Source organism: Apteryx mantelli, chromosome 5 (genome assembly GCF_036417845.1).
Source record: "Apteryx mantelli isolate bAptMan1 chromosome 5, bAptMan1.hap1, whole genome shotgun sequence".
Classification (NCBI taxonomy): Eukaryota; Metazoa; Chordata; class Aves; order Apterygiformes; family Apterygidae; genus Apteryx; species Apteryx mantelli.
In genome coordinates this window covers 32449550-32464273 of record NC_089982.1, presented here as the reverse complement: position 1 = coordinate 32464273, position 14724 = coordinate 32449550, and the positions used below count along the sequence as shown (strand labels likewise).

The 14724-nt window shown below is 49.4% G+C and overlaps 1 protein-coding gene across 1 annotated transcript; it reads right to left on the bottom strand.

The window, feature by feature from the left end:
- Positions 1-3530: 3530 nt before the first annotated feature.
- NOCT (nocturnin) lies at positions 3531-13743 on the bottom strand. The gene is made up of 3 exons (XM_067297105.1): positions 13495-13743; positions 6773-7042; positions 3531-5645 (listed from the first exon to the last, which is right to left on the bottom strand). Exons 1-3 carry the CDS (start codon positions 13679-13681, stop codon positions 4810-4812), a joined length of 1293 nt encoding a protein of 430 aa, XP_067153206.1. The 5' UTR covers positions 13682-13743; the 3' UTR covers positions 3531-4809.
- Positions 13744-14724: the final 981 nt, after the last annotated feature.

The window sequence follows — 14724 nt, the reverse complement described above, 5'->3', positions numbered from 1 at the left end:
CTTGGCAAGGAATGTTTTTACTGGTGGTGCTGGAGGATGTGACCTCAGGAAGAGGGAGCTTTGGTCAGCTTTGTAAAATCTGAAAGATACAAAGGGGCAGTAACAGAAACAGCAAAGGTTAGTGTCTAGCTATATTGCTAGACTTCTGCAATCTCTTTGAAAAATCTATTCCTTTGTCCATGTGTAAAAGCGGGACTAACATCTATTGCTGGTGGATTGTGTAGAAGTCTCCAGGCTTAACTCATCCTTGGCAAGTAATAACTTTTCTAGACGTGTGAGTGGAGCAGAGCTCTAGTGTGGAGTGAGCATGCTTTATACAGAAGGCATTAAGACATAGATTGCCATGGTACCACTGATTTTGCATAAATAAATATGAATATATAAAACTTTTTTTTTTTTTTTAAATCATCCCTGTCTTATGTTGTAAGCAGGGACATGATATGGCTGTGTAACCCACAGGAGAGAATCTAACTATGAATGGCAACTCGGAATAAAAAATCTGAGTACCAGATTTTCTGGGTTGAGGCAAGAACACTGGTCTAAAAGTTGAAAGGGAATCCCATCCCTGAGACAGTTATTTTTGTTACTCTCCCTCATATTGGTAAAGTCTATCTTGCTGTGCAAGTCTGTGTATTGCTGTGCAAATGTTTGTATTTTTTGGCAAATATTATTGCTAGCATCTCACACTTAGCATTAAGGTGAGAGGTTCTGTGCCTTGACACAACTCAAGAACTGATTTGGGTGAAGCATGCTGCTGGGAAGGCTTAGATCTTGGGGTCTTCCACTAAATGATCTCATCAACTTTTGGGCTTTGGAGAATTACATCATCTGAGCTGATGAGGGATCAGTGAGCCAGAGGCAGGCAGATAGTTGATGAGAAGCAAGAGAGTGGAGAGCTGCCTGAAGCCTCAGTTCTTACCATGACACGTGCAGCAGGGATCTCAGTTAAGCATGAAGATTGTCACAGCCAGAACAAGCTAAATTCAATTTCTGCCTCATAGAGACAGTTCAAATAGGAGGTATTAAGATTATTAAGTGGGAAAGATCTGAGTGACAGTATCTGCTTCTGATCTAATGGTACTCCAAGGGAGAAAATATTTTCATGAGCTTGCAGCAGCTTCTACCTTTCAGCAAATCAAGTAAGTAAGTGGGTCATTTTTTCCTTCGGCTAGCTTGAGCGTGAGGGAGAAGTGTCACTGCTAAAGCTAATGCAGCTTTTATTCAAGATTAGAGCAAAGGATCTGTTGAGATCTTTTTAGCCTTAGTGTGCTTATGGGGCAGACAGCCACAAGAAGAGCTTTGAAGACATTTTTATTGTAAGAGTCATACTGCCACATAGGAAAAAAAAAAGCTTCCTGCTTCTTCCTAAGAAAATGATTATTTACTAATAATTATAGCAAGCAGAAGCATTTCACTGCTGCAGGCCTCTTGCAGAATAAAAACAAAGCAAGGGCAATATTTCACTTAAGCTTTCCAAAAGAGTAAGTCTACAAAATGTATTTTATAGCAAGAGCAGAAATAAAAGGCTGGAACTGACTGGGAAGTTATCAGTTATTTGCTGTGACTTGTGTGCCTTTAAACTATTAAAATACAGCAGGATTTTCACTCCTGTGCTCTAGCAGGGACATGTGATTTCCTGAGTATAATACTATTAAGAGTTGTCCTGGGATGAGAAGATACCCCAGGCTCTTCACATTTCTCCTCCCCCCTCCCTGCCTTCAAAATTGTCCTTTAAGGATATGAAGCAGTAGAAATTGAATATCAGGTATCCTGAGTGAAATAAGAATTTCAGCCCTTTTTCACTTGAGAAACACTCTGGAGTGATGGCAATGTCATAGAAATCATGCTGTATGCCTGCAATTTGGTTTCTTTCCCATGAGAGTTAGTGTTGAAAGCAAGGGTCTGAGCAAAGTGGTGTAAGAAAGAATCTTCCAGATACCAAATATCACCACTCTGTGGGGGTGATGGGGGGAGTCTTTTAGGTGCTTTAGTCTGGCTTCTGCTGGCTTATTAGTAAACAAAGTTTATCATAATCAGTGCCCTGGCAGATATGAAACAGCAGCACATTAATGAACACCCCTGGGTATCCTTAGGAAAATAGAGCTGCTTTACACAAGTAAAGGGGAAAGTAAGGCCTTTTTTTTTTTTTTTTTAAAATAACTCTGAGTACCCAATATTATCATGGGCTTCTACCACAACTGTAATTTCTTCTGGCAGCTGCCAAAAGGGATAAATGTTAGCTCTAGTTTCTGGTGTGACTTTTTGTGGTAGATGAGCAAGTAGTTGACTTATTAAAGGTAACATACAGGTCTACATTGCAGTGCTGCTTTTAGAAGTGGTTTGGTAGAGATGCCTAGATACCTTAATTAAAAGGCAATTTTATTAGTCCTCCTCCTTCTAAAGGCCTTTGAGAGAGGTCTTAACAGTGGACTTAACCTAAAGCAGCACTGCATTTCATCCCTCAGCAAGCAATTGTGAACACTGAGTGCTATGAGAAGGGAGTTGTCTTGATCTAGCCAGTATGAAAAAGCTTATGACAGGGATGCTCAAAGGTCTGCCATCCTGTGGAGCAATAGGAATTTTTGGCTTCCAGAGACAGAATAAAAATTTGCTCTTTCTGAAGGCACAGCTGAAGGAGGCCCCATGTGGTAGTACTTAATGCCACATTTGTCTGGTAGAAATATTTAGCCAGGAAGTCAGGCCCCCTTGGTTGTGAAAACCTTTCTGTCTGGAGAATTTTAAATCCCTATTTGCTAGAGGAGCCCTGCATCCCAGGGAGAGGGGCCTGAGCTCCTCTGCTTGGAGCAGGCCATCACCTCTCCCTGCTGAGAGGAGGAACCTGTGCAAAGAGCACTCCAGCTGCACAGCACAGCACTTCACTCACTTTTGCCTGAAAGGGGTGGGGGAACTTGGGACTTCCAGCTGCCAGACTGTCTTTCACCTACCAACACAAATACAGCAACATATAGGTGACATAAAGCATGTACCACTATCACTTTTTTCCTCTTCAAACTGTGTTTTCCAAAGAAGTGAAAAATACAGGGACCAGCTCCGGTAAGTATGCTCCAGCAGCCCCCTCAGGGAGGAATACCTACATGCTGGGGTATAATTTGGGGATGGATTTGGACCTGGTTTGTAGCTCCAAGCAACTGTTGGCAAGAGGAATACTTACACAGTAAATTAAAGTCTAGGCTTCATCTTCAGCTGTTGGAGAAAGCAGCTTAGCTTCTCTAAAGGTAATGCCTTTCCCTGCAGGTATATGGAAATCTGGGCATACAAGTTAGAGGGGAAAAAAAAAAAAAAAAAAAAAACTTTGCCATGAAAGAAAAGCAGCCATGACAACTTGATAAAAGACGAGGGCTGGTGGGGGGGGGGGGTGAGAGAAAGGTCTGAAATGGGTAGTTTACTAGTGTTATCACCCCTAATTTGAGGCTAAATCAGTCACTAGTTGAGACAGATTAACTATTTAGGAAATGGAAATAAAACAAACAGCAGTAGAGACATTACTTTCTTTTAAAAGAGACTTTTATTAATAAACACCTGGGAACACTTAGTAACTATGGGCCTCACCTTATATGGAAGTACTGCGTTATTTGCTCTGCCTCGTCTTCCCCAACTGTCCAACATCAGCCCTACTCCAACTACTGTCTCTTCCCTCCTCTCCCTTCCGCTCTCCTGCATAGTGCCATGTTACCATCCATATATCCAAGGCCCATGTCATGGCAAAGACCCCTTATGTTGCTTATGCAACCCCTCTATGCACAAGTCACTCTACTAACAGCTCTGGGGTAGCCTCAGTGCTTTGTCAGAGGACCTGTGTGTGCTCCCAAACAGCTGCTGTATGATTTCAAGTCAGATACAGGATCACCAACTTCTCTCAATAAATTAATGAGATCTAACAGGTTCCAGTGTAGCATTAGATTCCAAAGATAAATAAAGTTTTACAACATGAAGATCGGCCCTTTTACTGAAACAGGAAGGCTGACAAGACTACAAATTCAAACCATTCAGAAAAGTAAGACTTGAAGCAGACAAGAAAGTTCTCCCTGGTTAGGTATGTCCACTGAAGGGAAGTACAGAACAAGATACCAGTTACTGTGTATACTAGACTAGACACATGCACATTCTTCTGGAAATGTGAGGATATTACTATACGATGTACTATAGTGAGCCTCCATTTTCTCACTCACTCTTACTGGAGGTGGCCTTCCTCATATTGTGCTTTGGGAAACTATTATCCATTCATTTTTAATGAAATTTTATCTTGAGTCACTTAAAAATAATGAGGAGACAATGCTAGTATGAGCTTAGATTTGTTCATGTCTAAAATACATTAACCTTTCTTCATATTGCAAAAGATAAAAAGAACAAACAACTTACCAAGTACTCAAGCCTCATTCCCTTTGGTGCTTGCACAAGCTTAACATGAAATAAATAAAATTAGCATGCTGTCAGGGCAAGTTGTTTTACGTACACAAGTGACTTAAATACTGAGAGCCTCCGCATTCATTAGAGGATTAAAGCCTTAGACACAGGGGTTAGTGAAAGGAGAAACTACTTTTCCTTCCAACTTTCAAACCCTGATACAGCAAGCACACACACAAGAACACTAACTCCTCCTTTCTTCCTCCTGTGGAGGCTTCAGATTAACAAGCTCTGAATGGCAAGTGTAATTCCAAACAAGTACCTGAAAAAAAGTGTTTAGTCAACAGTATTTCCTCATCCTTAAATAGTTTCCAGCTTCAAAAGTTTTCTTTAAAATAAAGTGGTGAATTAAGACACTGCAATACCAGGTGGCATTCCAACCAATTATAACAATCTGTCAGGGTCTTGATTAAAGCTAAAGTCACACACCAAGGACAGGTGATCTGAAGGGTAATTGAACGATGGCAGCCTGTTGGGCCCAATTTGCTCTTCAGTCAGCAAGCCCAGAGCTGAGTTCACATTCAAGGCATGTTGCGAATACCAGATGTAATCCAGCGTGTGCCGGCACTCTCCTGAAGGCCGGATCTTCCAGGTGGTGTACGGCGGCTCTGACTGCCCATCAGGGCTCAGCAGCTTGTACGCACTGTTTAAGTTGAGGCTGGAGTTAGAAAATTCTTTGTAGACTTCCTCAGTTGGCTCCGCATTGAAGTCTCCGCAGATTATCAGAGGGATCTTTGCTCCTTGGGTAATATTCTTCAGGTTCTGGAGAAGATCACAGCCTTGTGCAGACCGAAACCTCTCCCAGCCAGTACGAGCTTTCAGGTGAGTGACAGCAATGCAGAACAGTCTTCCAGTTTCATAGCACTTCAGCGTTTGAGCTATGGCCACTTGGTTGGTTTTCAGCTTCATTGCAGTTAACCGAATATTAGCACTGTTTATGAGCTCAAAGCGGTCTTTGAGGAAAAACAAGGCGCAGCCATCCGGCCCATTGTTCTGCTCCACATCTAGGCACGGGGACCATGGCTTCGGGAAGAAAGTACACTGATAGCCCAGCCGGCTGAGGAGTGGCTCAAAGGTGTCAAAGTAGTGGTCGACTTCTTGCAAGCACAAGATATCTGGTTTGTAGGCGAGGATTTCCTCCAGGATGAGGCACTTCCTTTCTTCCCATTTCAGAGCTTCCATGGGGCACTGAACAAAGTTGTCTTTGCCTTCTCCAAGAGCTGAAATTGGTGGTGGGTGGAAGGGGGAGAGAAAAAGAGAAGGTATCAGTAGCTAAAACAAGCTGTCTTCCTCCAGGTTTCGCAGATGCCAGAGGCACAGCTCTGCTCTGAGCAGCCAACAGCTGCTTGAAGCCTAGCACTGCTGCTGGTGCCACAGTTTCCAGTGCTCGGAGCACATGGGAATGAGCTGGCTGCTCTGTTGCTGCCACTGCAGGTTTGTGCCATCCCGAAACGCCTGCTCCAAAACACTGCTACTGCCAGAACAGCCCCACTCCATCACCAAGTTTTATTCCACACAGTCATGAGAGACTAACAGCACTGTGTTCATCCCCTTTTTCCACAGGGCAGGAAGTTATAATGGGAAGCAACATAAGCCTTTAGCAACACACTTTGCTTTCTCTGTGAAGCATGTGTACATCAGTTTACATGCAGGGGATGGGATCTGCAGGAATAACTGCCGATTTTAAGGCTGCTCGGGTTAGCCAAAGAGAACCCATTTTCAGAACAGTGAAGTCCTTCCAAAAAAAGTTAAATTCCTTTTACAAATACATGTTTAATTAGACCCCTTCTCTCTTTCCAAAAGTCACTACACTTTGGCAAGTCCTTCCCCATGTGGTTGCCACAGCTTAACTAAGAAGAAACACAGTATTATAAGAGTGACTTAACCACAGAATGTTATGACAGTCCCTAAGTGGGGGGATTTTCCCCCCAAAGAGATTAAGGTGAGGCTGTTGCATAAGTCAACTTTCAGTCCTGACTGTAGGTCTTAGAGCCAGTAACAATTATTTTGAAGTGTAAAGAATTAAGAATTTCCACAACAGATCTGAATGGTTGAACAGGTCACCAATAAGTTATGGGAAAACATGAACAGAGAAGCTTTAAAAAGAATTAGGGCAAGCCTATTTTCTGTGGGTTAACACCTATCTAGAAGTGATGGGTGCCAGCTTTGTGGGTATACCATGTTCAGCTACAACAGGGATTCAGAGCTACATTTGGCTTCATAGCTGTAAGAAGAGACCTTTTTCCTTTCCTGTGCAATGGAAGGAAAGTCACTATTTCAAGTGCGAAAAAAGGTTTCCCCCACCCCAACCGCAAGGTTATGAATTGAGCTCGTAGGCAGCTCCCACCTTGGGCAAGGATGTTCCACTGCATGACCCTAATGGGCCGGTGGCTACTGGCAGCGCTCGCCTTCAGGTCCACAAAGTCCCGCTGAAACCGGGGTGGGCGCTTCTGCAGGACCATCTGGCATTCCTCCAGTAGGTCCTTGGGGTCGATGGGGTCCAGCTGCGCTGGGTCAGGCTGCCCCAAGCAGTCCCGGTGCTGGGGCACAGCGCTGCTGCTCAGCGTCTTGGCGAGCGCGCTGTAGAGCCGGCTGCTGCTGTTTCCCATGGAACAGCCTGCAGAGGAAAAATTGCCATTAGAAACGTCCACCCCGACTTCTCCCAGCACTTACACGCCTTACAGGGAGCTCACTGCAGCGCGAGCAATTCACAGCTCAGTGCAGGAGCTCCTGCCCAAGTGGGAGATGCAATGACCCGGATGCAGAGATGGGATTAATTCGGTCCAGTCTCATCACAGCATTTTGCTTATTAGCAGACACGGCTAGCCTCTGCAGCATAGAAACGGCCTTGTTTAAGACATCATGCAGGTTTTTTTTCCTGAGAGCAAAGAAATCTTTCATCCAGAGTGGCAGGGCTGCAATTATTTTCTACAATGCATGCAGAAGTTAGAATAAAGTGTACTTTTTCCCCCCCTCTTCTCACTAAGGAGGGCCCAGCAGGTAAATGAACACTGCCTGCCCATCATTTCACAAGCAGCATTTGCCTTTACCAGAGACAGCCCTTAGGCTTAGGTGCTGGGCTGCGCTGTTTGAGATGACTACAGGCTATGGGCCTTCAGAGCAGCCAAGCAAGCAGGATGACTCATTCCCTCAGGTTAATATTTAATAGCAATCTCCTGTTAGAAGTTAACTTGCCCTTAAAGCAGCCACACCTCCACAAGAGCTGAGCAGCCAGATGTTTCCATGGGCTTAGAGGGCCCCTGCCCTCGCTCACCTCAGCCGCCTTGCTTGCCTGCAAGCACAAGCTTTCCCACCGCATGCGCAACCCCAGCTCGGTCGCCTGCAGCACAGCCCCGCAGCACTGGGGCGCTCCCCGGGCCCCTGCAGGCGAGCAGCTGCAGCCCCTTCCCCCTGGCAGGAGGTGGCCACCACGAACGCCCTGGGACACCCGGCACCACAGAGCTCCTCACGTCCCCACCGCTACCTCGTGCTCCGGCCATGCCTTCAGCACATCCCAGGGGAGGACCTCGGCCACCCAGTGCCCCAGCAGCCAGGTCCAGCTGCATCCTGCAGCACAGAGGGAGCCTTTGCAAGGAGGCCGCCTCGCCACACTTCGCTCTGCCCAGGCAACTTGAACACAAACCAAGTCTTCAGGCAAGTATGGGCAGGAAAACCACTGCCTGTGCCGAGCAACTTGCACAAGAGACAGCTCTGACAGGGCTTTGTTGTTGTTATAATTTATTTACCCTGAATGCTTTTTCCTAAGGTAAGCTTGAGCAAAAAAACTTGAGTGTTTGCACTGCTGCGGCCCACAGCAACTTAAGCAAGCCTATTTGTACCTTTGCAGCACGTCAGAGTGGAAGAGCCTGTCTCTTTGCACACATGTCTCAAGCCAGACTTAAGGTCCTTTGCAGCACACTTGCACATTTGGCCTGTACTAGCTCAGACTACAGCATTATCAGTCATGAGAGCTGGTGAGAGATACGGGATAGTGACAGATTTGCCTAGAGGGGAGGATGAAAGTCCTAACAGTTCAATAAACATACTTAGAAGGACAGAAAAAGAAAAGAAAACCTGCAGCTGGAGACTGTCATATCCTCACCTTTAGGAGAACAGGTGCTTTTAAAGCCTTTATTTGGAATATTTTGGTTAAAAATATATATATTTCAGTATTTAAGATGTGTAAGCCAGTGGAATAGTGCCTTTAAATCAATCTAAGGAAGTCTTAAATCAGGAATTCAAATGGAACATAGGAAGTCTCTTCCCTTCCCCCCAGTCTCCATTCACTAGTTAAAATACAAGAAGTTTCTCAAAATGAAATGCGAGCTTGGGCTCACAAGCATGAATATCTTTCTAGGAGACACCATTTAAAGCATTTCAGTTCTTGAAAGCTTTGGCAGTTTTAGAGTATTGTCAAGAAGCCACGCATGGCTGAAGTAGAAGAAATGCCTGTTTTAGTCAGGAAAATGGGCCCAAACACTTAGATCCTCAAACAGGACCCCGCGCAGCTGCCAGGGCAGGGAGGCCGAGCAGAGGCACGCTCTGTACCGATTACGTAGGTGACGGCTGCTGGTTACGTAAAGGGCAGGTTTACACAGCCCCAGAGGAGCAGGGCAGCCATGCAGGGCACCCCCCCCCTTCACTCCCCCCGACAAATCAATAGAGCTTAATGAAGCCACAGGGAGCTCCTCGCCTGTTTTGGGGGGTTGTGACAGCCCCTAGTTAAATGCTGCATCTTCAGAGAAGTAACAAGCTGCTTTCTGCTATCCCAAGGATCCCTCGGTGGCTGAGCCAGGAGAGCACCCAGCCCTTCACCCCTGCCCGGCTCCCCCCGGCCATGGAGGGCAGCTCCATCCCCCAGCATGGAGTCGTCACCCTCCCTCCTGGGGCAGGACCTTCCCCACAGCATCTGCCAGGCTGGGGGCAAACAAGGCTCACGCTAGGCTCTGAAGGACAAATAGAGAAGAGCATGGGAAGTTTTCTGCTCCAAAAAGCTATTAGCAAGAGCTTAGGCTGTTTATTAATTCGCCTGAACCAAAGGGGGGGGGAAAGGGAGGAACTTTGGAAGGAACAAGCTAGGTGCAATGAAACTGAAAGCCAAAAGCCCACCTTAAAGCTCTAAGCAGCTTAGATGTGTTACAGGACAAACATCTACACATCTAAGCTCAGCCATGCACCTGCTAACCTCTGAACAAGGCCACAGTATTGTCCAAACCCCATCTTCCCTCAAGCCACACAGGGCTTCCCCAAGCACAGGGTTGCTGGCACTTTAAGGAGAGTCAGGCATAACCTAGCCTGCCCCAAGCGTGCTAGTCCAGCTGTAGCAGGGATCAGATGGCTTTTAAAGCTGGTAGCGCTTCATGCAGGAAAAAAAAAAAAAGAGCTTCTCGTCTTTCAAGAGATCCCTGGGAAGGCTGGGTGAAAGAGCACCAGTGCTATAGATCAGATGCTCTCTGGCTGGTGATGGGCAGAGTCCTTTGGCCAACAGGGACTCCTGCAAGAAGACTCACTTAAGATGACTGATGAGCTGCATTAGCTCCCCCCAACACCCTCCCACCACCCCAAAACCACCACAAGGGCGGAATTTTCCTGCAGAAGAGGGGGCAGACCAGGGACCTGAATGAACTCCAAAAGGTAATGATCGTCTGTTACTCCTGCAATGTTAACCTTGCCTGTGGCAGCGAGGAAAGCACAAGGCCTGAAATCCTTACAATTCAAGTTAACTGACCTGCAGCTTCCTGGGGGTAAGGGCTATTGCCCGCGCTGTGGCAGAGCACCCTCCTGAGCTGGCAGTTTGGCGCTCAGTGGTGAGCCTCTCTCTTGGTGCAATGTTGCAACATGGAACACCAGCTTGGCTATTACCTCCAATCATTCAAGGTACTGAAAAGACAAAAGCCTTCCCCTCAGCAAGGGTGGTGTCTCAGCATGGCAGGTAGGAGCGGGGGAAGAAATTAAACTATTCATTAACCTTCCAAGAAGTAGGGTGTAAAGTTCAAGGTTTCTTGTTTCATCCAGCAGTAGCATGGGAAAGAAACTTCTAGGATCTCTGTCAACAAGCAGTCATGGACTTCATTTTAAGGACTTTGTTTCAGAGAAAAGTGCTGCAGTGTGCAGGCAGGCTCGATGGCTAGAGAGGCATCTGGGCCAGAGCCCTTTTGAGTAAAGCAACCAGCACTCTGTTTTACTTTCCTTTAATCTCCTAGTGGTGTTTTCAGCTGACAGCCCCCACCTGATTCACTGCAGGGATTTTACTGCAAGGAGAGAGGCTCTGCCATGTTTGCAGCCTGGTTTGCGGTTGCATCAGTTGCCCTGGTCCGAGGAGGTCTGCAGCAGCAGAACATGCTCTCCTTGCAGCTACAGCTCGTGAAGCAGCTTGGCACACAGCATCCCCATGTGAGAAATACTACACTACATGCTATCATACTACATATACAGCTTTGTTTTGGCCAACAGCAGGGTTATGGCTCCAGAGCATCTGCATAAAAAGCAGCAGTTGCTACTGCTTAGAGTTCAAGTCCCAGTTTTGGCACCTAGGCCAGTTTTCAAAGCACAGGGGAGTTAAGAACCTCGTAACAGGATTCAAAGAGCTGTCATGCCAAGGGAGGTGCTGCCTAGTCAACACTGGAAAGAGGAGGGAGTCTCAAATCCTGCCCCTGAATAATACACAGACTCAGTACTTGGCACAAGCTCTGGAAACCCTTTTCCTCATGAGTGCTTGAATCATGAGCTTGACTTTGCCAGCTACCAGCACTCAGACACATATGCTCTTCTTCCCTGTAGCTCTGTGAAGCTTCGATCTTTCTGCATCCTGGCCTGGCTTCAACAGGAAGCCTGGAAGCACCCTGCCCCAGGCTGTCTTGTGCAGTGGTGCCTGGAGATCTGTCCTGCAACAGCAGCAATAAGGACTGAACACCCCTCTCCCTCCCCCAGCTGAGGACAGCAGAGACAAATCACTTCTCCCACATGCCAGGTAAGTGCTTTAGCTTCAGATGTCACATAAAGGGTAGTAGCCTCTGTACCACCCCCTCCATCAGCAGCAGCCTGGGACAGAGGCAGCCAGAGCAACAGTCTTAACCGGCAATCTCTCCTCTGGGTGCATTTTTAGCCAGAGCTGAGCTGCTTGTGGGCAAACACAGCTTAAGGCTGTATCTGAACAGTAGACTTGGCTGGAGCGTCACAGCTCTGCTCTGAACCTGTGCTTTAGGTCAGTGGGGAGAGGGGAGGGAGCGCGGTGCATGTCAGGGTATCATCCTGATGTGGACTCTCGTCAGAGTCTGCATCCAAGGACATGTGGGACCTTGAATGCTTTCCAGCTCCCAGACTGGGCATGAAGAGGACAGCCATTGATACCTAATGGTCCAGGCAAACAGGAGCCTAGCAGTTTAGCACTGCCAACATTGCCACACCAGTAGAAAAAGAACATTATGAATCAAGTGCATCATACACAAGTTGCAACACTGGAAGAGAAGAGCTGTTAAACTAGTCAATCCAGTATATTTTTGGCCATGGAATAAAGATACTGAACCATTCAACCACTTGAGAAGTTATATACTAAGTATTTTGCTTTATTCAAAGAAGCCAATCTGTAAGTCAGGAGCAATTCAGCCCTATCACATAACTAATGCTGGCAGAAGGGAACCATTGTAGAGACAATAATGCACCACAAGCATGTTGTCTGGCAGCCTCTCTCATAAGCCAGCACTTTGTCATTTCATTCTTGAATGCCACTTGTTCATACTCTGCGAGCAAAAGCCAAAGCCACTTCCTTAAAATAAAAGTATCAGTTCAATTACTCAAGTACCACTTAGGCTTTACATCTGCATGGAAAAACTGCTTGTACGAGAACAATTACACACATTATTATTGGATAATTTAGAGATAAGAAAACAGCTGTGAAACAGCATTTTGAATGAAACATGCAGTCCTTAGTGGTCTGCTTAATTAAAACAACTGTTTCTTTAATCTCATAGTAGTAATTCACACTAGAAAAAGCTTCATTTCCATTCCAGACACCTCAGCTCAATTTTTGTAATTCCTCCCCTCTGTCTCTCCCTGGACTAAAGCTGCTAGTATTTCTGAAGCAGCCTCTCTGTCTACATCAAATCTGTGCCTGTTGTTCCAGAAATGACACTGGGCCAAAGCTGTTCTGAACAGGAATCTCACATCACTGCTTTCATCACTGATTTCACAAGGAACTCCTAAAAAATTGGGTCAATTCTTTGGATGAGGTCTAAAAAATTCTGCATCTCTATCGCACACCTTCAGCTGCTTTCAGTAACTGGTTTGGCTAATGCACCAGCTACACATAAGGAGCCAGGCCAGACTCGAGCAGATTCCCTGCACAGTTGCCAGCAGGCAGTTCTTCCACAGCAGCCATAACTAGGGAGCATCACCCTGCTGGTCCCCCCTACCCAGGGATGGGGGAAGCTGTAGCAGCCACCCCACCTCCATCTGCAGGAGCCCCCAGAGCATCAGCTCCTCCTCAGGAGCCACCAGCAGGCTGCTGCCACTTCGCCTCCTGTGTTCGCAGATCGATGTGCAAACGTCTCCCTGGACCCCATTCATCCCTCAGCGCAAACTTTCTCGTCACCGTTCACCAGGCAGCAGCCTCCTCGGGGCTGCCATTCCCAGCGGTGTGCCTCCACCAGGGTCAGGCTGGGTCACCCGCCGCCACGCTGATGCAACCTGCGGCTCTGCGGTCGGCACCGCCTCGCAAGTCCTGCCTGTACCCACCGACACATCCGCACGCCCGGAGCCCCGCTGCAATCGCACAGGGGCGGCCACGCGCTTCCTCCCCTAAAGCGGCTGCTCCTGGAGGGAAAACTGACTCCAAAAAAACAACGAGCCCCCGCCAGCACGGCGAGCGCCCCTCCGGATACGCGGAGCGAGCAGGAGGAAGAGGAGAAGGAGGAGGAAGGCTGCCGAGAGGGAGCCGAGCTTGTGAGCAAGCCGAGGCTCCCGGCTCCCCGATCTGGGGCCGCTCTCGGCTTCCCCCGAAAGGCCTGGCCGGGGGGCGGCACCCCCCCTCCCTCCGGGCCCCGCTCCCGTCCCCCCGGCCGCGGCACCCACCTGCGCGGGGGGCCGCCCCCGGGGCGCGGCGGCCGCCCGCTCCCGCTCCCCTTCCCGCGGCGGGCGGCGGCGGGGCTCGGCGGGCGGCGGCGGGGCCCCGCCGCAGCAGCAGCGAGGGCGGCGCGGCGGAGGCGCAGCAGAGGCCGGGCAGGGCGGCGCAGAGGCAGCGCGCGGGGCTCTGGTACATGCTCCCGCCGGGACGGGACGGGACGCAGCGGGGCGGGCGGCGGCGGCAGCAGCAGCGGCAGCTCCCCGGCCCGCGCCGTCGCGGCGCTTTTAGGGCTGGGCTCCACGTCCGGCACCGACCAACCGGCGCGGGGGGGCGCGGGGCGGAGCGCGGGGCGGCGCGGGGCGGCGCGGGGGGCGCGGGGCGGGGGCGGCGCGGCGGCGCAGGAGATAGCCCCGGGGGCCCCGCCGGCTCCCGCCGCGGCGCGCGGGACCGGTCCGCGGCGGGGCCGGGGGGAGCGCGGCGGGGCCGGTCCCCCCGCGGCGGCGGCGGAGTGGGCTCGCCCGGCGGAGGTTTCCCACCGCGACGTCACAGAGGGAGCGTTCTGTTCTCACGGACGTCACGCCCCCCCCCCCCCCCGGCCACCACCCCCGCGAGGGGGGTGGGGATGCGCGTAGCCTGCTCGGGGCGAGCAGGCGCCGCTTTACACTTTTGGGTGCCCAAAACGCGGCAGGGCGGGTCGCGCCGTGGCCCCCGCGGGGACCTCGTGGCCTCCGCCGGCACAGAGGGGGGCTGCTGCGGGCCCACCGCACGGCTGCGCCGCGGCAGGGGAGCAGCCGGAGTTTGTCACCCGAAATTCAGGCGACAGCTGCAGCTGGCCAGGGTGTGTGCTGCGCTCTCCCTCCCCGGGCCTGACTTCTCTGGAAATACTGTGGATTCTGCAGATTGTGGTTCATGGAACATGGATACCTCCTGGGAGAAATGCTGCCTAGGGAAATAAACGGGGTGGGCAGCATCTTACCAGACCTGTGCCTCCTTAAACATTCATAGGCTAGACCCTGTTTTCAGCCAACTTTCCCTCCTCAAGAATATTAGATCGCAACAGCCCCTCCCTGAATTTTGTTGCTTATGTGCTGATGTCGGGGTGTTTCCTTCCAGCTCATTGCCTGCTCAGGTCACGCTGGTGCAAGATGGCCTGGGAAAGGAAAGGCAGAAGAGCCTGTCTAAGCTAGAGAGAAACGTGGGCCAGATCCTGTCACTGACAAGAAGTAAAGTTCTGGAGC